Source organism: Varanus komodoensis, unplaced genomic scaffold (genome assembly GCF_004798865.1).
Source record: "Varanus komodoensis strain SLA01 unplaced genomic scaffold, ASM479886v1 scaffold36, whole genome shotgun sequence".
In the NCBI taxonomy this organism is placed as follows: domain Eukaryota; kingdom Metazoa; phylum Chordata; class Lepidosauria; order Squamata; family Varanidae; genus Varanus; species Varanus komodoensis.
In genome coordinates, this window is record NW_025335873.1 from 5,212,863 (window position 1) to 5,240,176 (window position 27,314).

General features: G+C 48.2%; 1 protein-coding gene across 1 annotated transcript; it reads left to right on the plus strand.

Moving 5' to 3' along the window:
• Positions 1-849: 849 nt before the first annotated feature.
• TMEM268 (transmembrane protein 268) lies at positions 850-25,491 on the plus strand. The gene is made up of 12 exons (XM_044440065.1): positions 850-1,006; positions 1,756-1,870; positions 2,869-2,969; positions 3,854-3,999; positions 7,878-8,089; positions 9,064-9,173; positions 10,834-10,941; positions 12,017-12,166; positions 13,628-13,738; positions 19,459-19,539; positions 22,261-22,446; positions 24,069-25,491. Exons 5-12 carry the CDS (start codon positions 8,005-8,007, stop codon positions 24,231-24,233), a joined length of 996 nt encoding a protein of 331 aa, XP_044296000.1. The 5' UTR covers positions 850-1,006; positions 1,756-1,870; positions 2,869-2,969; positions 3,854-3,999; positions 7,878-8,004; the 3' UTR covers positions 24,234-25,491.
• Positions 25,492-27,314: the final 1,823 nt, after the last annotated feature.

The window sequence follows — 27,314 nt, forward strand, 5'->3', positions numbered from 1 at the left end:
GTGAGGAGGAGAGGTGATTTATCAAAGCAAGCTGCATCCAGAAAGGAGCGATGGGCTGTTGGGGAGAAAACAGGAGCAGCCTTTCAGGGACAGGAGAGACAAAGGGGGCAGCTGATGTCCGAAACGAAGTGAGGTGGAGAGAAAGGGAGGGGAGAAGCAGAGGGAAAGGGTGACCTTCCCAGCCACTGGCTTGAGTCCTGCCAACCACCTGCATGCAGCCCCAGAAAGCAGTCTCTAAGGAAATGCATCCTTTGCCAGAAACTGGTGCTCTGCCTTTGTCAACAGCTAAAACACAGTAAAAGTCACGTGTCGTTTGACCCTCATGGAGTAGGGACAGATAGCAAGAACTTAGGGGACCAGGCCTGGCCAATAGGAACAGTGGGAGCCCCCTGAAATGTTGGTTTCTTCTCACAAACCTCTAGGAGGCACTTGTTGTCAACATGTTTACTTTGGCCGGAGGGATGTGAACTCCTTCCAGGCTTTGATGGCTATCCAGCCAAAGAAGGAGATTCTGACCTCCAAGGCATTCTTTCTATTCAAAGAATGTCCACCAACCATTCCTGGTGATGAACCTGCAAGCTGTGTTAAGGCAGGAACATTCAGCATATGCACCATCCAACCATGGAGACCTCACTGAGGAGGAAATAGGCTTGTCTTCTGACTCAGGCACTGGAATGAAGCCGTCTGTTCGTCCAAGACACAGATGGTGAAATGACATTTTGTTTATTTGCAGATTTGGTCCTGAGATACTGCTGAGCACACAGCTCTTAAATTCTCCCTTGCCTCTTCGTAGGCCCTTCTATATTGCTGGTTTACTCAACTTTACCATTTCTTGAGGTCCCCTGTGTGTGAGTTGCTGTTTGTGGATGGCTAGTTTGAATCTTCTCCAAGGGGCCAAGTTACTGGCTCTGGTTGCGGCAGGAGAGGAACACAAAACCACGGCTACCTGCGCATATACATCATTTGAACCACGTCTGGAAACCAGGATAAAGCAAAATGACAGGTGGTGAGTGGATCAGTCCAGCTCTAGGAACAGGATCAAGTGATTCTGACTCAAAATTTGTGATAACATTCGAATCTTGAGAATGTGTGAACATTACTCATTGGTGGTGGTGATGTTTCACTGAAATCTTCCTTTTAACAGAAGAAATATCTCCCAAGGGTGATCAGAAGCATGTTCTAATGACACCAGGGCTCTTCTAACCGGTGCTAGCTGCACCTTCTTGACGATCCCTTGGCTAGGGTGTCCCCCAGGGGTGCTGCTTCTCTCGCTCTTCTCTGCTCCCCTGCCATCCGTCCTGGGGCTCCACCACATTCCCCTTCTCCTTGTTCCTTCCAGTTCAGGGCCAGCTGCTGATGCCCGCCCAGAATATGGTTTGAAGGTGCATAAGGCACCCACTCCACCAAACCTAAGCAAGCCTGGGGCTGGCCTGAGGTTGGGGGGGAGACCACCTGAGAACCTCATGTAGCCGCCCTGAGTTCCACAGTGGGAAAAAGGTGGAATGCAAATATAATACATAAATTAAACCCTTGGAATTCAAGATAGTGGTTCATAATCGGCGTCCCAGAATGTTTCCACTGCTCGCTGTTTAACTGAGTTACATATTTCTTCACTGCAACATGGCTAGGGCGGGCACGAGTTAAGCTGGAATTTGGGATCTTGCCGCAGGCAATTTTGCCCTACATGTAGCTTAAAAATTACCTGTGCACTACGAGGGGTGTGTCAGCTTATGCATGTGGTCTTCTTGGCGGCAGCTGGCTGGATTCTGCGGGAAATGACATGCTGGACTAGATGGGGAATGGCCGATGCAGCATCCTGGTTCTTATCGTGTTTGTGGTGATGGCCCGTGCACCCAGGGATGGGCACGAGGTGAGACTTGGAGGTACCAGCAGGTCTCCTGCAAGGCAGCACCAGGGAAACCCGATCCCCAGTATTAGTGGTTAAGAGCATGGGACTGGGACTCAGACGATCCGGGTTCGAGTCCCCGCTCAGCCATGGAGCCAGCTGGGTGACTTTGGGCCAGTCACAGACGCTCAGCCCAACCTCACAGGGTGGTTGTTGTGGGGATAAGATGGAGGGGGAGAATGATGCAAGCTGCCTTGAGCCCTTTGTAGGAAAAAGGCAGGATATAAATCAATCAATCAATCAATAAAACAGGAACCCAGTGATGCCCCCGCCAACATTTCTACATTTATTTATTTCTCATACTGCTGAAATAAAAGAAATGTGAGGGTAACCATGGGTGAGTTTTGCATAGGAAAGACGATGTGCTCAAGACGAACTCCCAGATTCAGAGCTGTCCAATTCTAAATGTTCTGACTTCTGATTCTGAACCTACTTCCTGTGTTAACTGCCCAGAGAGCCCTTGGTTACTGGGTGGTATAAAAACAAAGTAAATAAGAGCGTCTTCTTCAGCAGTCCTCATCGTTTTAGTAGCAGCCTAACAGGGTTCTCCACACTTGAATTCTGTTTACCCCACTTCGACTTGTCTTGATCCTCCACACCCTGCCTGACTTACGATAGGATCATCCGTGGGCTTATGTCTGGGCTTGCTATCTTAATATTGCAGATGTGGCACTAACTCATATTCTACAGTGTTGCATCACAGTGTGAGCTGTGAGTTGCTCACACTCTGCCGCAACGCTGTAAAATATTAGTTGCCTAACGTCGCGATGGGTGGGAGGAGTGAAGCGTTTGTCCAAAGGACGCCAAGCCAGAGGATTTGAAAGACACATGACTGCATTTTTTTGCAGTTGCCAGGAGAACAGGAGAGGGATGGAAAGCAAAGCATTCCAGTCGTTCGTTGTGGCCTCTTTGCATTTTCTTTTCCCCCCTGATGTATTCATCTTCCTCCTTGTTCATCCCAGTGTAAAACTATTGCAATTCTGGCACCTTGCTGTGATCTTCTGTCCATGGAAACCCCAGTCCTCCTAAGATTTGAAACGGAGCACCATCCAGAAAGAAACTTGTAAGCGATTTTCCTTTCCTCCTCCTTCCCCCGTTAGCTCCAAACTGGTTTCCCTGGGATCATGCTGGGAATTGGGCAGCAAAGGAGAGCATAACCTGCCCCCCAACATCCATTTCAGCAGAATTCTTGGGATTATTCTGTCCCTCTTGAGCTTCCATGTGTCCATGCTGTCGAGATACCAAATATTCATGAATGTTGCAACTCTTTGCAAACTGTGCTTTGCTTGGAAAGGCACCCTCAGGAAGAGTCCTCGAGATTTTCCAGCAGACCCCCACTTTGCCAAGTGCCAGTCCTGGGCTTCCTCGTGTGCTAACCCTTCAATCTGAATTTGTGCAAATAGTCAGATTAAAGTCAGATAAAAGGAAAATAAACGAGTTCATCTCTTTGTGTTGAATTGCAGATTTTTTAAATGAGCAGGGCAGCCCCTCTAGGGTAGCACTGGGGGCTCTTTGAGGGGTGGCTGCTGAAAATGGGGATCTTGTAGATCCCCTTTATTTAAAGACACTCCCCAGCAAGCTGGAAATGGCTCCCAGTGACAGTGCAGAGTGGGAAAGCTTGGTGCGCCCAGCCTGTCCATGTGGGGAGAAGGCAGAGGCACTACCTTCTCCATTCCCAGTCATCTCTCTGGCACAATGGATAAAATTTTGGGGAGATGTAAAGGCTGGATAACGCATCCTGAAATTCTAAAAGAAAGCATTTCATCACACAATGCTGTTCCGTAGTTTGGAAATCAAACCCCCAAATTCTAGAATCTGTGCAGTCTGTTGAAAAAAAAATCTCTCTGTGAAAGGGTTAAGTTAATACCCAGAAGGACATGCTCTATCTCCTGAACTTCCTTTTACTTGGTGACTGACGTTCTGCAAGTTTTGTTCCTCTACCCATAGTTTCGTATTTGACACCCTGGGAGACGCTGGCAGAACGGAACCTTCTGTGCAGTGCAACAGAACTAGCTAAAATTGGACCGTGGGAAGCACAGTGCTTCCATCCTGTACACGTGCAGCCGACGGGACTCCTAAATTTCACAGGAATGGTAAGCACAGGAATAAACAGGAAATGAAGCAGCCAGTCCATGTGATCATGCATCTTTTCAGAAGACTTCAAAGACATTTGCTTGTGCGTGCATTTAAGCTCCTGTAATACTCTAGAAATAATTATTCTGTCCATGTTTATGGAAATATCAGAATGCATGTGATTATAACTGAATGTAGGTGGGAATGAGTGATCTGGGGCCAGAAAACCTGGGTTTGAAAACCTAGTTAGTCATGGAACTCAGTGGAACAATCTCAGTCTAACCCACCTCCCTAGGTTCTTATCGCTCTGCTCTGGATGGAAATTGCACTTCCTGTGAAAGCTTCATAATCTGGGACAACCTTTGGTTCCATCACTTCACTGGAGTCCCTTGAGACTACAGTGCTTCAAGCATCTTCCATGATCTTTAACTGGTTCGCCAATTATGGCCTCTCTGGGACCCGGGTACCTTGGCCAGATGCTAACAGATACTGGTAACCTCAATACAGCACAACAACCTCTCAATGGAAGGATCCAGAACTATCCCAATTCAGAGAATAAGTCTCCTACTTAGAATTGGCCATTAACTAAATGGATAGTCATTCCCTGATTCATGGGAGAAGGGAGAAGACAGAACCCCCGTAGCCCAGAAAAGTCCCCAAAGGGCATGATCCAGTGGAAGTTAAGAGTTCCCGCATCTAGCCAGGATAGGGGATGCTGGGAATTGTAGGAGTTTTCTCTAAACATGTGTAAGTTTGTGTCCCGAGTGATCTTGGCAGTCATGTCCAGAGCCAGAGGGGTTGCTGCTTGGAAAACTGGAAAGAAAGCAGACCTAGAGTGTTGGTATTTTGTTTTGTTTTTGTTTGATAATGAAAACAGTTGTGCTGCACTGCCAATATTTTTCTCAGCTGTGAATGTTCCTTGTTTGAATATGGCTTGGAGTGAAGCAGTGCAATTTTTTCCTGATGCAAACATCTGTGTGTGTGTGTGTGTGTGTGTGTGTGTGTGTGAGAGAGAGAGAGAGAGAGAGAGAGAGAGAGAGAGAGAGAGAGAGAGAATAAAACAGCATCACAAGAAAAGGGAAGTCAGTGTGAACAAATACATTTCCAAGAAACATTGGAAGCTTCTCACAGTTTCTGCCTTTTGATATGCTCTTGGAAGACTTTTACAAAGAGAGGATTGTGACAGAGGGAGACAAATATTCAAATTTGTCTTTGTATATACAAAGACATAATGCACAAACACATACATCACTATCAACATGATGTCCAAAATAACTTCTTGAAAAAGAAGTGGACGTCTTCAAGCAATGTCCCATTTTTGAAGCATTCTGAAATAGTTGGCTTTTGTGAGGTTTCCAGTAGACTTCTGTACATATTCTTGTGACTCCCAATGTATTAAGAGCTAGAATTTTAGTGTCACAGAATTGGAAAGGTCCACTTAGGCCTCTGAGTCCAACCTCTTGCTGAAGGGTAAAGTGGGATGACAGAGGGCAGCTAGTCCATACTTGCATACCTCCAGTGATGGGGAGTTCACCAACAGAGGGCGGCTGTTTCCATTGTCTGGCTGTTTGGACTCTGATGTCGATCCAGAATCTACCTCCCTGTTGTTGTTAGTCACGAAGTTGCGTCCGACCCATCGTGACCCCATGGACAACATTCCTCCAGGCCTTCCTGTCCTCCACCATCCCCAAGAGTCCACCCAAGCCCACACCCACTGCCCCAGTGTCCTCATCCAGCCACCTCATCCTCTGCCACTCCCTCCTTCTTTTGCCTTCAATTGTTCCCAGCATCAGGCTCTTCTCCAGGGAGTCCGTCCTTCTCACTAGGTGGCCAAAGTATTTGAGTTTATGTCTATTATTTCATGTCCTGCAGTCCTGGGTGGTAGAGGCTGGGTTGATGATCCCTTTTGTATGACAACCCTTCAGATATTTCTCTGTTACCCTGTCCCGATCAGTACTGAGTTCTCGAGTACATGCCTTGCATCTTTCTCCATAAGACTTATTGTCTATTCCCCTGCTCATCTCTGTTGTCCTTCTTGGAACCCATCCAAGTTCTTTAAATCTGAGAACTGGACACTGAATTTGGGTCAGTCTGACCAGTCGAGAATAGAATGAAAGTCTTACTTTTCAAGATTTGAAAACTTATATTTTAATGGCTGCAACCTAAAATTTAATATGCTGTTTTTGCATTTCCAGAATATGGCTGACTCATATTCTGCTTTCTATTTCTAAATCCACTGTTTCCACATCATCATTTAAGTTACACAATAGATCTTTTTTGCAGACAAAACAGGTACCCTGCAATTTCATACATTTCCATCTCTCCGAAACCTTTGCACTGATGGATATAATTTCCCCCAAATGGCATCACATTTGTATCGGTTGAATTGCACCTCCAGAATGTCCTTATAAATAGCACAGACTGCATTTTCTTTTTTATACAACAGGGGACTTGTTTTCTGCTCTGCTGTTCCAAAGAGGCATTGAATCCTACCTATTTTAAGAGCAAGTAGTAAAGCTGAGGACTATTCACACCAAATAGGCTCTGTTCGCACACACAAGGGAGCAGTTGGCACACTTGGGGGACCCCGCCATTGCAGAAATGCCAACGATCTGTCAGGAGGGAAATAAAACACTAAGGAATGGAGGCAAACCAACCCAATGTGGTCTGTGCATGATCAATGGCCAAAGAAGTTCTTGGCTGGGAAAGAGAAAACAGTGAAAGTGGGGCTGGAATGGAGCATGGAAGGCAGAAAGGCTGGCTGCTTTCCTGCACTGCAACATGCTGTTGCAGACCCCACCTCTCACAGCTGATTGCCATGTGGAAAGGGTCCCTTGAAGACAAAGGGACTTCGATGCATCCTCCCCCCGTGCCCTTTCTGTGCACATTGCTCAGCACCGTAACAGAAATTCCCTTCTCCAAAAAGTGGCTGCTGACCTGCCCCCTAAACGACACTGTTCAGCACTGCAACAAGCCGGAAAGGGTTCAGAGGAGGGCAACGAGGGAGATCCAGGGACTTGAAACGAAGTCCTTTGAGGAGAGGGTGAAAGAACTGGGCATGTTTAGTCTTCCGAAGAGCAAACTGAAGGGTGATAGGAGAGTTTCTACAAGTACCTCAAAGGCTGTCACAGAGGGGAAGGACAAGATTTTGGTCTTACCAGAATGCAGGGCCTTGCATAATGGGCTCAAGTTGCAGGAAGCCAGGTTCCATCAGAACATCAGGAAGAACTTCCTGACTGCTAGAGCAGTGCAACAATGAAACCAAGGGCCTGGGGAGGTGGTGGGCTCTCTCACACTGGAGGCACTCAAGATGCAGCTGGACAGCCATCTGGGAGGGATGGTTGAACTGGGAGTCCAGCCCTGAGCAGGAGGTTGGACCGGATGGCCTTCTGGCCTCTCCCAACTATACTCTTGCACCATTCTGTGATTGTGAAAATTCTAACCACAGTGCTCCAGTATTTATGCATGTGCATTCCAGTGCGTGCCCTGAAGAAAACCAAAAGCAAGAAAAAGGCTGGAGTTTGTGTTAGCTGATCCAGCTTCTGCAAACACACAGAAGAAGAAGACTCCTTTGTAGTGTTCCGAGGTTGGCAAATGTGGGGCGGGTGTTGCCAATAACAGTGGGCCTCTAGCCAGGTTTCACTCCCTTTGCCTCGCCCCGAGTCTGGTGATTATAATATTGCTTCAGTGAATGACTCAATAAAACTTCACGAGAGCGAGAGGAAGAAGTGAAAAAAACATGCAGTCCTGGGAGCAGAGCTTCTGAAAAGAGCTGAAACAGCTGGATGTCCTCTTGAAGTTCCACCTGAAGATGGCATGATCTTCATTTCCAGGTTTCTACCACCTTTTGGGCATGGTATGGAGGAACAGACCTGATTGGCTTTCTATGCTTTTCCAGGGAAAGAATCCAACAGCATTCATGCAGAAAACGGAGATACGGAGAACTGTGTCTTTCAGAATATGATTGTAGGAGTTCCAGAGAGAAAGGTCCTTCCAAAGTGGCTTGTGGGAAAAGCCAAGAAAGTATGGCTGAGGAAGAAGAAGCCTGGCCGTTCTCTATCTCTTACTGTTGGAAAAAAGAAGAAGAACTCTCTGATTTGTGGAGGAAAGGTAAGTGAGGCAACCACATGGCTGGTTTCCAGAGAGAAAATTAGTGATCCCTTAGCCCAGTGTGACAGACCATCTGCTTTGCATGCTGATGGTCTCGGGTTCGAACTTCAGCATCTCCAGGTGGGAGTAGCTAAGACTCTATCCTGGGCCACTCAGTGTCCAAAGTTTTGAACTGGATTAAACAAGGGTCTAATTCAGTATAATGCCTATTTTTCTAATACCAATTGGCTAGTCGTGAGATTCGGAGAGAGCCATTTTGCCTTCATTGCCTTTTTGTTCTGTGCTGACTCTTACACGTCGTAATGGCTATGCACCAGGCTATCGTTTTACACGAATGCCTTTAAAAAAAATGATGATGATGATGAGCCGGCTTAATTTCCAAAGGCACTGCCTGGTAGTTCAGTTGTGATCCCTCAGGAATAGCTGATTGGGCTCTGGAGAAATCCTGGGGTACCGTCAGAGTCTCCTCTGGGGTGAGCATGATTGGCAAGGTCAGTCGTTCGAATAGGGGAGGCGGCTCCGTGTTGGCGCCTGTGTACGAGAAGGGCAACCTGGTCTGTGAGCTGCAGGTGAGGGAGGGGCTTCTCTCGGAGGCCAGGACACAGCCTTCTCTGATCCCCCCTCCAGCAGTTTTAGAGTGCAACTCCCATCAGCTCCCTGCATAACACCCTGGGAGGATGGTGGTGATTGTCCACGGTGACTGGTCGCAGCTTTCCAGGGTCCCAGGTCCTTCCTGTGAGTTTCCTTAACTGCAGATGGCAGGGACTGAACCTACCGATGCAAAGTGTTTGCCCCTTCACTCCAATGAAGGTTCATGCAGAAATCTGAAGGTCTTTTCTATGGGTTTAACCGGAGATGCTGGGGAACATTCCATGGAGCCTGTGCACCCAAAGCAGGTGCAAACTACTGAGCGATGGCCCAGCCTGCTCTTCCCCTGGTCCAGGAACTTCATGTTTTTTACTGTTGCTTTCCAGAGCTTCTCAACGGGCAAGCACTCCTCGTCCTCACCCTCCCCCAGTTCTGTTCTTCCACCCCTTTTGATGTGAATATCTGGATAGAGAGACTGAAGGCCATGGGAATCCAGGTGAGGTCCCATTTCTTGCTGGAATTCGCAGCCAGGGATGCTCCCAGGATGCCACCAGGCCTCTCTAGGGTCTCGTGCATGTAGCATGCACCTGGTGAAAAATCAGGTCCAAAAAGATGTCAGTGGGGCAGCCCCTTGGTGTGGAATCTTCTACAGGTGCTTTCTTTTGCTACTATCTCAGGGTGGACCAGGTTGGTTCAACCAACTTTGCTCCTGCTGCACTTGAGGGGATTCAAGTTAAGCCATGGCTGACTTGCCCCATTGATTTCAACGAGGGCTAAGTTCAACCAGGGTCACCTAAATCCAGGCCATTGAGAGCATCCTCGTTTGTGTGCCTGCTCAGAATTAAATCTTATTGAGTTCAATGGGACTTAAATGCAAGGAAACACACATAGGATCTTAGCCTAAATATGAGCATTAGAAGACTCACAGCTAGAATGTGTAGGGGCCATGCATGCAAAAAATACAAATGTTATTGACAGACAATTTCATAGCATTCCGAGGTTACATAACAGATTCAACTCCGAGAGCTAAATATGGGCTAGCAGTTGGAAAGCATGACTTCCAGTGCAGAATACATCACTCTGTCAGTGATTTAGCCTCTGCTTAAATCCATGACACCATCCTGGTACCCTCCAGGTGCTTAGGACCCAAACTTCCATCATCCCTGCCCATTGCTGGCTCTGGATGCTGGCAGCTGTAGTCTAAAATATCTGGAGGCCTTCCCACTGGAGGAGTCTGGCATAAAGACTTCCACCAAGGAAGAACCCACCACCTCCGAAGGCCCTCTATCCCACTGTCAAACAGCCTGTAACCTTAGGCAGGTCCTCCTCACATTCAGCCAGAATCTGCGTCTCCAGAAGTTTCACCCACGTGTTTGAGTTCTGCATCCTAGAGCAGCAAAGAGCAGGTCATGGCACGTTTAAAATCAAAGGCGTGCCATGAAACACTCAGTAGGGCATGTGGAATGGAGAAGTTCCCCACTCAATAGGATCAGAGGACGAAACCTGGACTTCTTTGAGCTTTTCTGAGCTTTTCTGCTCATGCTCCAGGCCAAGCTGCAGCATCTACCAGGCTTCCCTTCGTTCAGCGATCTGAATGGTAGATCCAGTGGGAGATCCCTGAATGAAGAGAACAAAATTCCCTCTTCCTCCTGGTTGTGTTTCATTGTGGAATCAGACACAGTAACTGTCTGGATGCTTGGGCAGCTTCTTAGGCCTGAGAGAGTGAAGACTTGACTATAATTTCCATAATCCCTGTTGGAGATGGGGATGCTTGGAGCTGTGGCCAGACCAGTCTCTTATGTTCAAGATGCTGCCTTCATTTCCCTGCCTGGGGAACTTTGACAGGGGACTGGGTGGGAGACAGGCAACAGGATGGCCAGGTGAATCGGGAGGGATGGGGGGGAAAGAGGCCCAGGGGGAGGAAATGAAAACAGGGGGAAACAGGGGGAGGAGTTGAACAACAAGCCCTTCCCTTGTGGGATCCTGGGATATGTAAGGAGGCTGTTTACCTGGATACCACCCGTTTTCAGGTCTGTCTTACTGCCCACTGTCTAGGCCACACCAATCCTGCTCAATGAAAGCACACCAGATGTGGTGCTGCATCGTGGCCACTAAACTTGGACAGACAGATAATTTCTGTGTTGTTACTGAAACAGATGACTGTGGACCAGTGGAAAAACTTAATTCAACATGCAGTGCTGAAGCCAGAAGTGAGCAAGTATCTATTCTACAACTCTAGAGCATTGGGGATAACCATTACCGTGGTAAGGACCACTTGGCATCAGTGAGAATCAGGGGAATGGCATGTTTATTGAGGTCTGAAACCACATGGATGCTTTTATTAGGGTCCTGGCGGGGTAGAGAAAGACATGGGGGACTGCAAACATAATTGTGGCATGGGAAAATTGGACCAAGATTTTCTGGGTCCAAGCTCCCTACTCCGAACTTAGCCGCCATATTGGGTGACAGTGTTGATCAACATGAGCTTTGTTATGGAAGAGAATTATAATAGAAAAAGTTGGGCATGTACGCAGCTAGATGGGACTTTCTACCATACGTGGTGGACTTGGGATAAAATTAAAAGATTTTGGAAGTCGATACATGGTGGACACACAAAAACCTTTAAAATCACCTTTCCTAAGAATATGGTTTTGAATAGAGTGCCAGAGACTTTTCAAAGAACATGTTAGAGATATTCAAATATATGACAACTGCAGCAAGAATCACGATTGGTTCTAAATGGAAAACACCAGAACGTCCAACAATTGAAGATGGGAAAAGTAAGTTGGCAGAGTATGCCGTGATGGCAAAAATAAAAAATTAGGTAAATAGAAGACTGACTGAAGAATTTAATGATAGATGGAAATTCTACTATATGCCATTTAACTTATAGAACAAAGGGAAGCTCATTAAAATACTGTTGATGATTTATAATTGATTCAAAGTGGTTGGAAAATCTGTTGATCTAGAGAACTATAATTATCTTTTCTATGAGCTTCAACAAAGTACTAATTCACAGAAAGACAGAAATTTGGGCTTTTGGGAGGAATTGGCCAGTTATGCATGGATGTGTTATATCCATGTAAGATCCCTTGGCATTCTTATTTTTCTTTCACATTTTTCTTCCTTTCAGTACTTTATTTATTTTAAGAAAATGTTGTTTTAATGAGCTTTGTTTGGGTTCCTGAGCTCTAATGGTGGCGCTGTCTTCTTTTCCAGAGGGTTTGGTTCATGGTTGGGAAAAGAACTTTTCTAGTTTGGCCACTTAGGCGTGGATGGGATGGTCTAGCTGCTGACATGCTATGCTCAAGCAGACCCGCCTCTGCTCTGTCCTTTCAGGTTCTGTATGTGACTCTCTGGCTCAATCTTTACTCGACCTTGATCACATTTGCTGCAGGAAAGCCTTGGGTGGTCAGTATTGTGGTCACCTTGGTGTCGCTTGTAGCTGCCCTGACCATCAGGCTGATAACTCTTCGCTACCAAAGCAAGGTAAGAAGAGGCTGGATCTACACTGCTTTGGACTTCCAAAGTGGTTCAACAGCCAGGAGGGGTGTCGATTCTTTGCCAAAAAGGAGAAAAAGGGAACTGAAAAATGTCCTTTTGGTCCAAGGTGTCCTGCATTACAAAACATGCCACGAGTCACCCATGGCTTTCTTTCCATGTCTTGTTTATATTCCTTCATGGCTCCTTTGGGGAGGCATTGATCTTTCTTGGATGCTTTGGTTGGCCAGTTGCCGGGGGCTGCCATTTTGTATTCCCAGCATAACGCAGCCATGGCTGCATTTCTTATGGGGTGTGTGACCCTCACCCCAAATCCTACAGCAGATCATTAGGTGTGGGTCACACACCCCATATAAATGGGGCAATGCCTGCATCATGCTTTCCCCACCATCCCAGCAATGCTTGCCGCTTAAAATCGCTGCAGTGCGGCACTTCCAAATGGCCGCAGGTGTCCACTCATCCCCATGGCAAAGACAAGGAGGGATGCACAGAGGCTGCACAGATGGTCCCAGAGGGCCACTCTCAGCCATGGGTTGCCCGCATCCGCACCAGATGGCCTGTCTAGCCTTGAAGAGGGAGGACCGAGGAGGGGTGTGAGAGCACTCTGCAAGGACTTGCAAGGCTGTCACAAAGGGGACGGGCAGGATCTCTCCTACCTTACTTCGGTGGCAGCCGGGAGAACTTCCCGACTGTTGGAGCAGTACAGCAATGGCACCAAGGACGAGGGAGGTGGTGGGCTCTCCCACGCTGGAGGCGGCCGGACGGCCATCTGAGAGGGATGGTTCGATGGCGTGTCCTTCCCGGAGCTGGGCTTGGACCCAATGGCCTTCTGTCCCCTTCCAGCTCGGCCCTTCTCTGGTTCTAAGGCCTGTGATGCAGAAATGGGAGATGGAGGCAAGTGAATGTGGGGCGTGTCCAGAGAGGTTGTGGGGAATGCCCCGGCCTGGCCTGGCTGGCCTGCGACTGCTTGCCATTGGAGGCTGCAAAGTGCCTTCATAGCAATCAAATGAGTTGCTTCTTCTGGGGGAAAGGAAAGAGCCCCAGCAGGGTGCTGCACACGCCTGTAACAAGCAACTGTTCCTGGGCAGAGGATGCGTAGCGGTCCTTCCGGGGTCAAGTGCAGCCGCCAAGCATGGATGTGTCCCCATGGGCTGCCTTTGCGTCTTCTCGGCGATGTTGTCTCTCGTGTGGCAACCGGTGGTGTAGGAGTCAGGGATGATGGGAGCCGGAGCCTGCTGATATCCCGGGGGCCACCTCTGTCCCCTTGGCTCGTCTGGGAGACCTCCGCTGGAGGTGTCAAAGCCAAGACCAGGTGGCTGTCGCTCAGGGATGCTCCAGTCCTCCTCTTCTGCAACCTGAGATCCTCTGGACGTGCTGGACCGCAGCCCCGTGCTGGGAGGCTGAGAAACGGCTCCCCTCCCACCCACTTTTCCACTTCTCATTTCCCAGATGAACGTGAATACTGACATGCGGCTGGCAGCGGCCAACGAAGCCTGCATGAAGCACGGATTCCTGGTGGGATTCACGGTTGTTCCGGACAAGCATCGCAGCGTCCCGCAGGTATCTTTTCAGTGTGGGAAAACCCACTCCTTGCCTGGCAGCAGGGAAAAGGGATGCTCCAGAATCCCATTTTCTTGTGTACTAAATTCTATGGGAACTTTTCTCCCTTTCGTACCTATAGCCCAATGCAACACGTGTGTATTTCAGGTAAGCCCCACAAGACAAGACAAGGCCTTGAGACGTCAGCCTTCTCCATCTCTCTCCAAGCTTTACCTGGCTTTTAGTCATGCATGGGCTTCACCTCCTGCTGCCCCTCAAAATAGTTTCTGCATATCCCCCCCACCCCCCAAATTCAAAAGCCTGCCCTTGCCTGGTCCAGAGATTTTCACACATATGAAAAAAGTATATGAAAGTTTGTGGGTTGATTTTTGTCCAGGGGGTCTGAGCCTGGATCCTTTCATGACCCACCACTGTTCCTGGGCTGCTTCTCTGCCCCTCCAGCTCTGGGGCACGGTGCCTATTCTGAATGATATTGCTGACTTGAATACGGTGCTATTAGTAATGAAGAACATAAGAGCCAGGCTGGATCAAACAACTGAGTCTAACGTTCTGTTCACACAGTGGCGGACCAGCCGCCCACTGGATTCCCAGGCAAGGCAGCGAGTGTAACAGAACCTGATGCCCAAGTTCCCAGCAACTGTTGAACTTAGGCATACAGGAGGTACCATACAGTAATGAGGACTAGTATCTTTTTCCTCCATAAAAAGAGGAATACACACATGATGGTAAATGCACACAAGAACGTGCATTTTAAGGGCAAGTGCACAACTGTTAGGGGAAGTACAAACAAGGTTGTGTTTTATTAGGGAAAAAACACTGACAAAAATTGTACATACTAGGAAAAGTACGTGCATTGGTACATTTGGGAAAATTGTCTGATTTTGCCACATTTGCAAGCTGATATGGAATTAGCGTGAAGTGAACTTGTGAACTGGGAAGTGGACTGGGGCTAAAACTTTCATCTGGTGGTTTTCATGCCGGATGGAATATTATTCTCTGTGTTGCGTCAATTTAGCAGATACGTTTGCATCCGTCTGCAGTTTTTGCATCCTTTTATGAATGCTTTCCGGGGTTTTTTTTTTTTTTTTTTTTGGTCTGTTGCACACTGACTTCATGGCTTTAACCCTTCTAACACTAATCCTGATCCAATCCTTCGCAGAGCGGACAGCCTGAACAGGTGTCAGAACCTTGGTTCTTGCGGCAAATCAGAAATGGTCCTGGGAAAATGTGGGCAGTGAACATGGACCACCAGCGGATGCCACGCACTGCTCCGGATACTGGCATTTAGAACCGGTGGCCAGTAGAGGGCAGAGTTTTCTCACTGTTGCACTCTCAACCCGGTACCTTCTGGTATTTCACACCCCAGCTCTCAGCCTCCATGGCCATTGGCCAGGCTAGTTGGACCTGATGGGAGCTGGAGTCCAAATGTCTGGAGAGCTATCCAGGAGTGGTTGACTTCTTCATTACTTGACCACTGCCTTGAGATGAGTTCCCTGCCAGCTATTTTGCTTCAAGGCATATTATGGTGGGCATGTCGTGAGCGGAGCTGGCTGGTGCCAGAGGTCAGACTAGATGGCCCGGGAGACCCCTTCCGACTCGCCCCTTCTGACTCACCATGTGCATGTCCAGCCTATCCTTGAACACCCTCACCGATGGGGCCTCAACCACCTCCCGAGGAAGCCCATTCCACACCCTGGGGGTCCAACTGTCAGGAAGTGCTTCCTGGCATCCAAGTTGAACCTTGGCTCCCTGAGCTTGGCTCCATTGGAGTGCGTCCTGCCCTCGAGCTGCATACAGAGACACAGCTGTATGCAGCTCTCCTGAAAATATACACAAATCCCTAATGTATACATATAAACAAATGTTTATCAGCAATTTTTGAGCTGAGAGCTGCATCGCAGCCTTCAGAGAAGCGTGGAATCTAAGGGGCAAACCACATGTTTGGTCTGGAAGTGTGATTCAGTTAGTTTGCGTGAAAATGCAGACCAGGCAAAATTCTCCCCTATCATGACCACAGAGATGACACATCCTTCACAATGGATGCATTAAAAAAATCAGCATCATTTAATTGCACTGCTAAAATGATGATTACTGTTCCTGGAGCCTGTAGATAATCCTTACTTTGGGGCACAGGTGTCTTGACAATGTGAATTAGATGGGGAGAGGTGAGACCTAATTTAGGGGCAGAGAAGTCACAGAGCTATTGAGTAACACCACTGGTGGCTTCCCAGCTTTTTTTCCATGCAACTCCCTGAAAGGTTTAGCATACCATTTCTGAGCTGTTTGGGTGTGGAACCAAGCTGTTGACAGCAAGTAAGCCAAGTTGAAATCCAGCTCCAGGCAGAAGCCTTGAAAAACTCCTGCAACTCACAGCAAACTGGCTGGAGACTTTTTTCTATCTAAACATATCTAGAATCAAAATTTGTTGAAATGGGTGTTGCTCCCCTTGGCAGCCAAAAACAGCTCCCAGAGCAGCCTGCAAGGTCAAATCATGAGACAAAATCTGCTTGCAGGCTTACAATCTAAAATATGCCAGAAAAAGGAAAGGCAATGGAAGGGGAGAGGGAAAGAATGCAAACTCAGCATCTGGTTTGCTTTAAACCATTTGTATACCAATCAGTTGGAATGCATAGCTCAAGGAGAAAAGAAGCCTCTTTTAGCTTAATCGTGGCATGACTGAGCTTCTTCCTGTTGCTAGAGCCAGATGGAATGGCTGATGCCAGGTTGGTGAGAAGCATCCCATGGAGGCTGCTTCGCAGCAGAGTCAGTGAGGTCCTGCCTTCCTTGGCTTTGTTCTCCACAGCATGATGGCAACTTCTCAAGTGTTCCTTAGAGAAGGAATTGGAGCTCTGCAAACCAGAGTGTGCAATCAGGAAAATAATCAGAGCACAGACTTGTCTTGTTCTAACTTCTCCATTGCATCTTGCGTAACTTAGGAATTCCATAAAAGACAGTCAGTTTAAGTGGTAAAACAGGAAGTCACTCTTTGCAGTCCAGAATCTAAGAATAAAGCAATCTTGCAATGTCCATGAATTCTAGTACGCGGTGTCTCCTTTTCCAGTTTTAAGTTTGGGGAGTCCTGAACTCTGAGATGGTTTTAAAAGTTAAATCTGTTCATACTTTTTGTGTGCATTCCTCTTAGAAACATAGAGTAGGAAGGAGCCAAGTAAGAATAGAAAAATAAAGTGAGAATAGAACAGAATTATGTGCAGTTCACTGCAAGTTAGGAAGAGCCGATGTCAGCAAGAATGCTTTCAAGTATCACCACATGCCTCAGCTCCTGTCTCTTGAAATGCACGTGAGCGTTTTCCAGAGCTCAGAGAATCATGATTCAGGGAAGAAAAATGGCTGTAGCTTTCCATCAAGTTAGCGTTCCAAAACTCAACAGACTGTTTAAAATGGCTCCTCAGGACATAATTTGTCTTCTTTAAGCAATGCCCCATACTTGTGAGTCATTCTGAAATAGTTGGCATATGTGAGTTAATTGCTAGGCATATTTAGGCGGCCACGAATGCAAGAATTAGGATCAGGATCATGGTGTCATTGGAAGGCCATTTTGGATTGCTTCAGGCTAGGGCTTACAAGGTCAGAATATTAAGCAGTGGTTTGTTTATTTATTTATTTAGAATGTTTGTATGCCGTCCCCTCGCATAGCCTCGGGACAGCTCATATAAAATAAATAAATATAATACAAATAAAATCCAGATTCACCCTGGCTGCAAATTAAAACCTATAGATGAAATTAAGAGTTATTAAAATATAGTTGAAATAAAAAAAGGTCTTAGCCTGGCTCCAGAAAACAAATAATGACAGCGCCAGGCGGACCTCTCTGGGGAGCGCATTCCGCAGATGGGGCGCCACCACAGAGAAGGCCCTCCTCCAGGTACTTTGCCTCCTAATGTCTTTCACGGAGGGTTCCTGGAGGAGGGCCTCTGCTGCCGATCTCAGGGGGCAGGAGGGCAAATACGGAAGAAGATGTTCCTTTAGCTATCCAGGTCCCAAGCCGTTAAGGGCTTTATCGGTGATAACCAGCACCTTGAATTGAGCCCAGACTTCAATGGGAAGGCAGTGGAGCTGATAGAGGACTGGGGTTATGTGAGAGTAACCATTGCCTTTACCTTTGTCTTTGCTAGAGGTAGCTTGAGTGTCACTGCTGATGCCTGTGAAAGATCTTTCACCAGCCTCACCTTCGACTACCTCTGTTGCCTGGTAGCTTCTCTCCCTGCATCACCATTCTCTTCTGCGGACGTGGCCATTATTCCTGAAGAAGAAAGGTGCACCTTAAGGGGTGCCAAGGACAGGACACCTTGCAGGGAAAACATTCACAGAGTCACCATGAGTTGGAAACAACTTGATGGCCTTCATGTCCAGCCTCCTGCTCAGCGCAGGCATTTGGTTTAAAGCATCTCTGAATGATAGCCGTCCACGGTCTGTTGGAATACTGCCGGGGATGGAGAGCCTTGAATCCTAATTATGAGAAGGAGTAAGGCATCTGATTACCCTCAAAAACTGTTTCCCCAAATGTATAAACAAAAACAAATCATATAAACAAGACACTTGATGTCTCAAATAACTTCTCGGAAAATAAGTGGAGTTGTTTAATTAAACAATGTTCCATATTTTGAGTCATTCAGAAACAGTTTTCATTTGTGGGGTTTTCCATGCCTCTCCCAATGCATGAGGAGTTAGGAGTATAGTATCGCAAAATCGGAAGGGTACGTTTCAGCCATCAAATCCAACCCTGCGCTATGTTCGAAGCATCTCTGACAGAGGCCTGCCCGGTGTCTGCTTGAAGGCCTCGACCGATGGAAACCTCAGAGCCTTCTGAGTAGTTATTTCCATTGTCTCTGACTGTCAGCTCAGCCAAAATCTGCCTTCCTGTAACTAACACCCAGTATTTCACGTCCTGCCATCTTAGTAAACAACAGTTGTGTGACAACCCTTTAGGTACTTGAAACGTGCCATTAGATTCCTCTCAGGCTCTCTATCTCAAATCTAAACCTTGCAAGTACCTCCCATCTCTCTTTCTAAGGATTTGCTCCTAGTTCCTTTCTCATCTTCATTGCACTTCTCTGAGTTCATTCCTGTTTCGGTCTTAAACTTTGGTCTCCAGAAATGGATGTTGCAGTGAGGTTTGATCAGCACAGCTATGGGGACTATTAATTCCTGCCATTTGGAAAACGATACTCAGTTGAGGCAACCCGAAGCTGCATGTGCCTTCCTTTCAGTCTCATAGCGTGGCTGACTCAGATTCGGCTTTTGATCAACTGCAACCCAATCTAGTTCATGTGGTGGGTCATGGCTAGCGATTGGAACCCAAGGCCGGAACGCTGAATATCTGGATCCAGTCTGCACACGACCATGAAGCTCAGTGGTTTGGGACCATCACTACAGCCCTGCATGCTTTGCACAGTGAACACTGGTGGGCTGCTGGTAAGGAGGGAGGATGAGTCTGGAGAGCACCAACAAAGAGAAGGTCCTGAAGCCCAATTGAACCTACTTTCCGATGTCTGATGTTGCCTTGATTTTACAGTCATATGTAATGTGTGGTTCTCATTCAAGATTCCAGAGGGTTCTGTGTCAATGTTCAGACTTAACTTCTGATGTTCTTGACTCTCTCTGAGAAACCCTGATCGTAGGGTCAGAACATAATCTGAACAGTCCTGTGGGACTCTACCACAGGGGAATGGGGTCTTACACTTTTCTTCCAATTTCTGCAGCTCTGGTTTGTTCACTTCGATGTGGGACCATGCCTTCACTCCTTGACAGATGCTGTGGCAGAAATGAAGAGGAACCAGGAGGTAAGCTTTAAGGCAAAAAGTCTGTAAGGAGCAGTAGGTGACCTCAAGAACCTAGCAAAGATATTGAAATTGTGTTGATATAAACAGGGAATGGAACCTCAGCTTGGCAGGACAAATCCACCCCACCTGGAGACACTGTAGGACCTTCCAAGCTTCCCAAGATGGCTCATTCTCTGACCACAGAGAATGGGTGGTTCTCCAGGTTTTGCTCAGCTTTCTTCCATTCCAAAAGGTGGGCAGGCCTTTTTGTGGTAGGTAACATTAATTTTGAGAGCTGGAGCAGACAATCAGGCTAGGAGAGAAGTCGAAGACAGAAGAAGAAGACCAGTGATGAAATGGATGGACTCAACAGCCTGGAGTCTGCAAGAGCAGGACTGCCAAAGACAGGACATTGTGGTGAACATTTGTTCATCGGGTCTCCATAAGCTGGAGATGACTTGATGGCACCCAACAGCGACAGCACAAGAACAGCTGTAGCAGAGGTGTGAAAAGGAGCCGGGAAGAGGAAGCGAAAGAAAGCATCGGGGCTGCGTTCGCACATAGCAATAAGCAATTGTGGGGTGCCGATCTCTGGATAATCAACAGAGTGGTGCAGTCCCAAGCAGGCGTGACTGCACACCTGATTCCTTCTTCTCTCGCTCACCCTGTGAGGGGTGCTGGGGGAGTCAGGGAGTAGCACAGTTCCCAGCTGATCCTCCGCCCTCCCACTATGGCACGACTGGGGAAGTGGTGGAAGCAGCTGAGCCCTGCTCCTGTCTCAGCACCAGTCAGCAGTTTGCCTGCTCCTCCAAAAAAAAAGGGACAACAAAAACGATCCAGGGTCTGGAAACGTCCTGTGAGCAGAGACTGAGAGAAGACAAGACCAAGTGGAGACATGAGCTCCCTCTAGAAGTACTCCAAAGGCTGTCACAGAGAGGGAGGTCAAGATCTCTTCTTGCTGATGCCAGGGTGTAGGACACAGAGCAATCAGTTCAAGTTGCGACGACCCAGATTCAGGCTGGACATCAGGAAAAGCTTCCTCGCTGTCAGAGCAATACGGCAGTGGGACCAGCTGCCTGGAGAGGTGGGGGGCTCTCCCACACTGGAGGCATTCAAGAAGAACCTGGGCAGCCCTCTGAGTGGGATGGGGTGATGTGGTGTCCTGCAACAGCAGGGGGTTGGACTGGATGCCCTTCATGGCCCCTTCCAACTCGACTCTTCTCTGATTCCATGCCGCGAAGAATATGCGGGCACAGCAGGCATGCCTCCACTGCATGAAATGGCAGCTGTCACTGGAGCTCCTTGCCAGGGGACTCTCTGGGCCACCCTTCTGACCACGATGGTTTTGTTTTCTGAATTCAGACATCCCAGCCAGCCACTGCAGTACCAAGAATCTGTAGAACAGGCTGTTGTTTCTTTTTGTGGCTTCCCAAACCCAAACATGCTCTGCTAAAACCCATGGGTGTGGACAACGTGACAGGACAAAAACAATTAACAGCTCAGTGGTTTGTCACACAAGGGGCTTGCAGAGAGCTGGTTTAGTTTCAGTTTCATGGAAGGTTTAGAAGAAAAACGCTTTTAAGTATCTGTATGCGACACCTTGTAAGTTTGCAAGGCAGCGTGTTTCCATGGCGTTTTCTGGTGGTAAGAACATTAAGCTGCAAAATGCTGGCTTTTTGGACTCTGCTCCCTTTTGATTGGATTCTGCTTCCCTCTTGGCCTGCATTCCCAACCTCCAACTGGTATGTGGTCTCCAAGCACTTTGCTGAGATGGAATTCAACTGTTGGGTAAAAGAGCTTTGTACATGTTCTCACAGCCAAGCATACAAATCGTTTGCAGAGATGCATCTTTTGATTGCAAACATCCATCTCATTTTTTCTGATTCAGTTGCACCATTGCTGCAAAGAATTGCAAGAAAATCCCCCAATGGAAGAGGAATAATTATCCAGTTAATCCAGCACTCAGCTCCCTTTTTAAGTGGTCCCTTGCTCTGTGCTTAATCTCCAAAATAACTAACGCTCTGTTATGCATGGCTTCTTAATCTGAAACTTTCATGTGTTTATTTGCTTAGCCATTATGGAACGGATTTACAGTAAAACCTTGGATTGCAAGCATAATTCATTCTGGAAACATGCTTGTAGTCCAAAACAATTGTACACCAAAGCGAATTTCCTCATAAGGTTCAATGCAAATAAGGTTAATCCGTTCTGTAAATTTTTTTTTTAATCACAAAAATTTGAAGCAGGTGTGCTGGGAGGGGAGACAGGTGCCATTGTGGGCGCGCTCGACGGGGGGAACGCTGCCCAAACGCTGGGTGTAGGAAGCTGCGCCAGAGCCCTTTGCTCCATAGGATCCCATGAAATGCTGCTGCAGCCTTGCTGGTTCTGGGTCAGTATTGGGGCAGATAGTCCTGTCTGCCGTCCAGAAATTGGGCGTGATTCTCAGCACTAGCCCTGGCCTTTGGCCTGCTGGACCCCCGTGGTCAGATCCACTTACTTCTGCTCTCTGCAGCTGCAGAGGATTGTGAGTAGCTGGCCAACGGGTGGAGCGACACTACCCAGTCTGGCGAGAACACCCATTCTGCACTGTGCGAATGCCCTCTTGTCTTTTCTCGATATACTTTGCACATGCCTGAGGGTGCTTAGGGCACCAAATGAAAATGCTTACCAAGTAGGGTTGGCGTCATTGCCTGGTCCCCTCGTGTGTGTTAGAGCGCTATCGTTTCCCACTCTCCTTTTCAGTTGGCTCTGAAGCGCCGTCTGGATGAACTCCGCATTGTGATCGAGACCACAATCCTTCCAGGTCTGGAAGAGAAGCCAGAAAGCTCTGTGGAGGAATCTCCGCTGCTGTCAGAGAGACGGAAGAGCAGTCGGAATGCAGTGACATTTCAGGACTTCCTGCATCTTCTTCCAGAAGGACCTCCAGAGGCAAGCAGCTCTTGGTGGGAGTTTATTCCGAGTTTGCAAGGAAACTGCTTTTGCTCTGACTGAGATGTCTGAGGTTTGGGTGGGTGTCTGGACTTCCTTCTGTTCCCAGAAAAGTTCCATCTGTTGACCTTAAGCCCATGAGGCATCTCCTGTGACATTTCCAAGCACAACTGGGAAATGCTAGCTGCATGCACCCCACAGAACAAATGACAGACATGTCATGGATCAACACATTTAATGCCACCGTTGATCCTCTGCCCTCCAGCATTGCTAAAGCATGGAACAGGACAGCAATCCAGGGGAAGTAGTAGACGTGACATTTCTCAGGGCTGTGTGGGGCTGTTCTTCGTTTTTCGGCATCATTCCACTAAGACCGCTGCATTTATTTTAGCAAGGAGTAGTCTTCTGGGTGGAATGTCTGGCAGAAAATCTTGCCAAAAGTCCTCATGTGGCGTGCATTTTTTTCCCCACCCACCCTATTTCAATTTTTTATCATGCTTTCTTATCACCCAGAATGATTTTTGACTTTGGAAAGCTTGTTGCAATGCTTGCGTTGTAAGAGCTCCAAATATCAGTGACGGGTTTAAATGAATCTTTGTTGTTGTTACAAGGACCCAGAACTTCTGCTTCAAGGTGGCTGGAAGGGGAACCTGGATTCCCAGCCCTGCCTTTTCTGATTCTGCAAGATTTGGTATCATTTTTAAAAGTATGTAGCATGGAGTAGGGGATTTTCCTCTGCAAAAAGCACCAGTTCCTCAGGGCTCACCTGTGAGAGTCTACGCAGTGCCAGCCAGAATTGGATGGGAGCACCTGGCTCTCCCCCCCCCCCCCGCTTTTCCTCCCACTGAGTGGGCGTCTGGGAAAAGGAAAGACCATTCTGGTCAGCAGTCTAAACAAAGTGGATCCAGAAGGCTTCTGGAGTTTGGCCTAAGCTCTACAAGTTTCCCATCTTGTTTTAGTTCCTTGAAGATGGAGGAGAACAAGTTTGCTGGTGGGTCCATGCCTGATCCTGGCATTGTAGGACATGGGTGTGGCCCTGGTGACAGTGGGGGGGGGCATTTCACAGTGTTGGCCCTTTGTCTACAGGAAGGCAATTCAGGCTCCTCTTTGTCATGCGCATGCATTTTTGGAGGCTTTCACAGACTCCTCACTCAAGGTCAAGTGTGCCCCTCAAGGGTGGACAATGTGAATGACCTGACCTCACTGGCAAAGCTTCTCCATGGAGAAACCTTCCCTTCCCCTTCCCCAGAGCGTGCGTCCCACTGCCCTGTATGAGAACGGTTGGGATGTGCGCAGCTGAGTTCGTTGCTGTAGAAAGCCATGTGCCCCCCAACACCGGGTCCAAATTCTTGTGGGCTGTCCAAGGAACAGGGCTGTGGGTTGCTGCAGGAAGGAAACCAGAGGATCCCAAGTCAGCAGCCCACGTGGACCCCGAGGCTGGAAAGGTTGCACGCCTCTTCTAAAGGTTGGAATGCCTCCAGAACCAAATGCCGGGGAAGGTGGCACACCTCCAGAACCAAAACTGGGCAGATCTGGAGTTTGAGTGGATAGGTATTGGGAAACAAACTGGTCTCCACGGGTTGGAGGCCCTCAACGAGTGTTCATGCTTGGACTTCTTTCAGGCAATGGCGGAGCAGCTGTTGACAATCTACAGTGGCTATTACATCCGGCTGCTGGTCAGTGGCCAGCTCCCAAGCATCGCCACAGGGCGGCACATCGCACTCGGTCGGGCACCCTGTCTCTGCCAATTTGTGGAAAAGGTGGTGCTGGGTAAGCAAGAGTCTTGATTCAAAGTGAAATGCCTGGAGTCAGGTGGAACAGCACCTGCAGCTCGACAGAATTGTCCGAAGTGGAGAAGATCAACTGACAGAGACAGGAGAATGGTGATCTTGGAGGAATATGAATGGTCAGCAAATTTCCAGAGATACGCTTCTTTCTGTCAGACCACTAACGTATCCAGCACACACGACAGTGGCAGCTCTCCAGGGTCCTGGACAAAGAACTCTCTTTGACTACAAGTTCTTGAAGAGGTTCAAGATTTTCCCCCAGCTCTTTCTCCATTGTGTTTACTGGAAGGGTCAAGCCTTCCATCTTGCAAAACCATGAAGGAGACATGATTTTAATGGGAAATCTGGCACCAAAAGGATTGATAAGCCTGGCTGCAGAAGAAATCCAGACAAGGCCCTGCTCTTCTCAGACGCTTAAGAATTCAGAACTTTTTCTTTGACTCATCTATTTCTGGAGCCAAAACAAAGTTCTGGCTGGGTTGAAAACAGATCCTTAGAGAATCTGTTTTCTCTATAACTCCATAATCCAATGGAGTTGTTGGGCATTGCTTGCTCCCATGGGAGTCCCGGGGACAGAGCATTCTTAGTGCAGCCCCAAGTGAGAATTCCCTTAGGTTGTGCCAGTGCTAGCACCAGTTAGAGGGCACTGGGAGCTCCTGCTTCACTCTTGCCACTCCCCTGCCCACAGCGCCTTTTAGAAGGACCGTTTTTCACCAGCGTCTGTTCACTGGTCAGCTGCTGCTGCTCTCATCCTCCTGGTTCTGCAGAAGCTTCAGAATCACGTGTGTGAACTCTCGTGCATGTGTCGAGTGCTCCTGCTGTTCCAGGGCTTTCTCTGGAGCAGGAAGAGCCCTGTCTGGGCCCGAGCACCAGGCGGTGCTAGCTAGGTACCCTCCTTAGAAGGAAGGTGCCACAAAGGGTGCCTGAGCCCCGGCTGTTAGAGTGGAGGACCCCCACCCTCTGCAAGGGACAGAGTTGTCTGGGCTGGGCTGATGCTCCTATGAGCCACTGCAGGCCCTGCCCATCTTTCTCACGGAGCTTGTTGGGGAAACAGCGGCAAGACTGCAAGTCCAGTGATCAACTGGTCTTCAACCATGGAAGGGGGTGAGGATGTTCAGCAGGTTATGCCAATGCTTTGCAGCATATAACTGGTCTGGGGTTGGGGCAGGTGGGCTCTGGGACTGGATCCGATGTGTGCTTGCTCCCAAGACTGCTTGTCTGTATGGCTCCGAGAATATAATTTCTTATTTAATGATCATGATGGCAGTGCTCAGTATAGCGGTGTGTGTGTGTGTGAGAGAGAGAGCACGAGAGAGAGAGAGAGAGAGAGAGAGAGAGAGAGAGAGAGAGAGAGAGAGAGAGAGCGCATTGCTTAATATGCATAAGAGAGAATGAGGGACCTTGCCTGTTAGTATCAAAGGGGGCCTTTGTGTTTTATGCAAAAGGCCCCACTGACTTTCCAAGGGAAATGCCCATCATTATTAGGATTGCGTGCAAAGACAGTGTTTTCTCCCAAACCATCCAGCCCTTGCTTCTTACTAGAGAGCCCTAATCTGGAATGTTGTACCTGCCGCTTCCATGCAGACCTGCTCAGATGGATTTCTTGTGGTGGGATACACAAAAGCTTTGAAATTTGAATGCTTTCAGAACGTGTTCCGGTGCTCCACAGCCTGCTTATCTGTGTGGCTCTGAGAATATCATGTCTTGTTTTGAACATCATCATCGCCTTCATCGTCATTGCTGTGTGAATCCTTCCCTCACTCATCAGCTTAGACTCCCTTCTCAATGGAATAAGAGTTCTTGTTGAATGAGAAGAATGTGAATGCAAACAAAACAAAACAAAACAAAACAAAACCTTTTGTTGTGGCTGTATGACAAACTTTCCCACCTCTTGTGACCTCTTGGTTCCACCTCTGCTGTCCTGCCCTCCACCCCACCAATGAATGGTCCCCAGCTTCTTTTGGATGCACCGGACTATGGATATTCTGTGTATGGTAGAAATCATAGATGGGTCTTGTGAGACCGTGGGCCATGCTCTCCCTGATACGGTTGGGTTTGTCTTGGTGGTGCTACAGGATTGCATTCCTGTCTTTTTTATGGGAGATTGACCAAATGAAGTTCTGCTATTGAGTGGCTTGCTCCTACATTCAGGGTCCAACAGCAGGAAGGGGCAGAATGTGCTTCTTTAGTGGGAGGAGTGCTACCCTCACATATCAGGAAGAGAAATCACTCACTGCAGCAGCAAGCATCAGGGAATGAGTCCAGGGAGGGATGTAGCCAAAATGGGGCCCCTGGAGAATGAGAGAGCCAGCAACGTCAGCATGCTGGTAGGGAAGCCTGTGAGCTGCAGACGCACCCCAGATCTCTGAAAGGAAAGTCTAAGGGAACAAAAGCAAAGTAGACCAGCCCAGGACAGCTGAGCATGCTCACAGAATGCTGCAAGAGAGAGCCAGAAAATGGGCTGGTGGTTATGGAATAAACTGGGGCAGGGTGCAGAAGACTACAGAAGAAAACTCCAGCAGACGTGAATTAGCAAAGGCTGAGCAAGAAAACGTCCTCTACAGGGCGAGGAGACACGGCTACATTTTCCTGGAGCACTTGCTTGTCACACAACCGTTCCCATTCCGGTCCTGGACATACTTTATCTCGGTTCTCTCGAGAGTCACCCTGAGAGTCACCATGACTCTCTTGAGAGTTACCAGCCAAGGTTCCGTTTGGGTGCCAGGAAGCACCTCCTGACAGCCAGGACCCCGAGGGTGTGGAATGGGCTTCCTAGGGAGGTGGTTGAGGCCCCATCGGTGCGGGTGTTCAAAGATAAGCCGGACATGCACATGGTGGGCATGTCGTGAGCGGAGCCGGCTGGAGCCGGAGGTCAGACTAGATGGCCCGGGAGACCCCTTCTGACTCGCTCTGTTTCTATGTTTAAGTTTACAAGCTCGTGCATGAACTGCTTGTGGGAAGACTGATCACTTCCCCTGTCTGCTCCTTCGTTTTTACCCCGTATGTTTGCGCTGCTTCAACACAGTTCATAAACAATTCCAGATGGGGAAAGGAAAACAATGACCAGAAAATATCACCCAC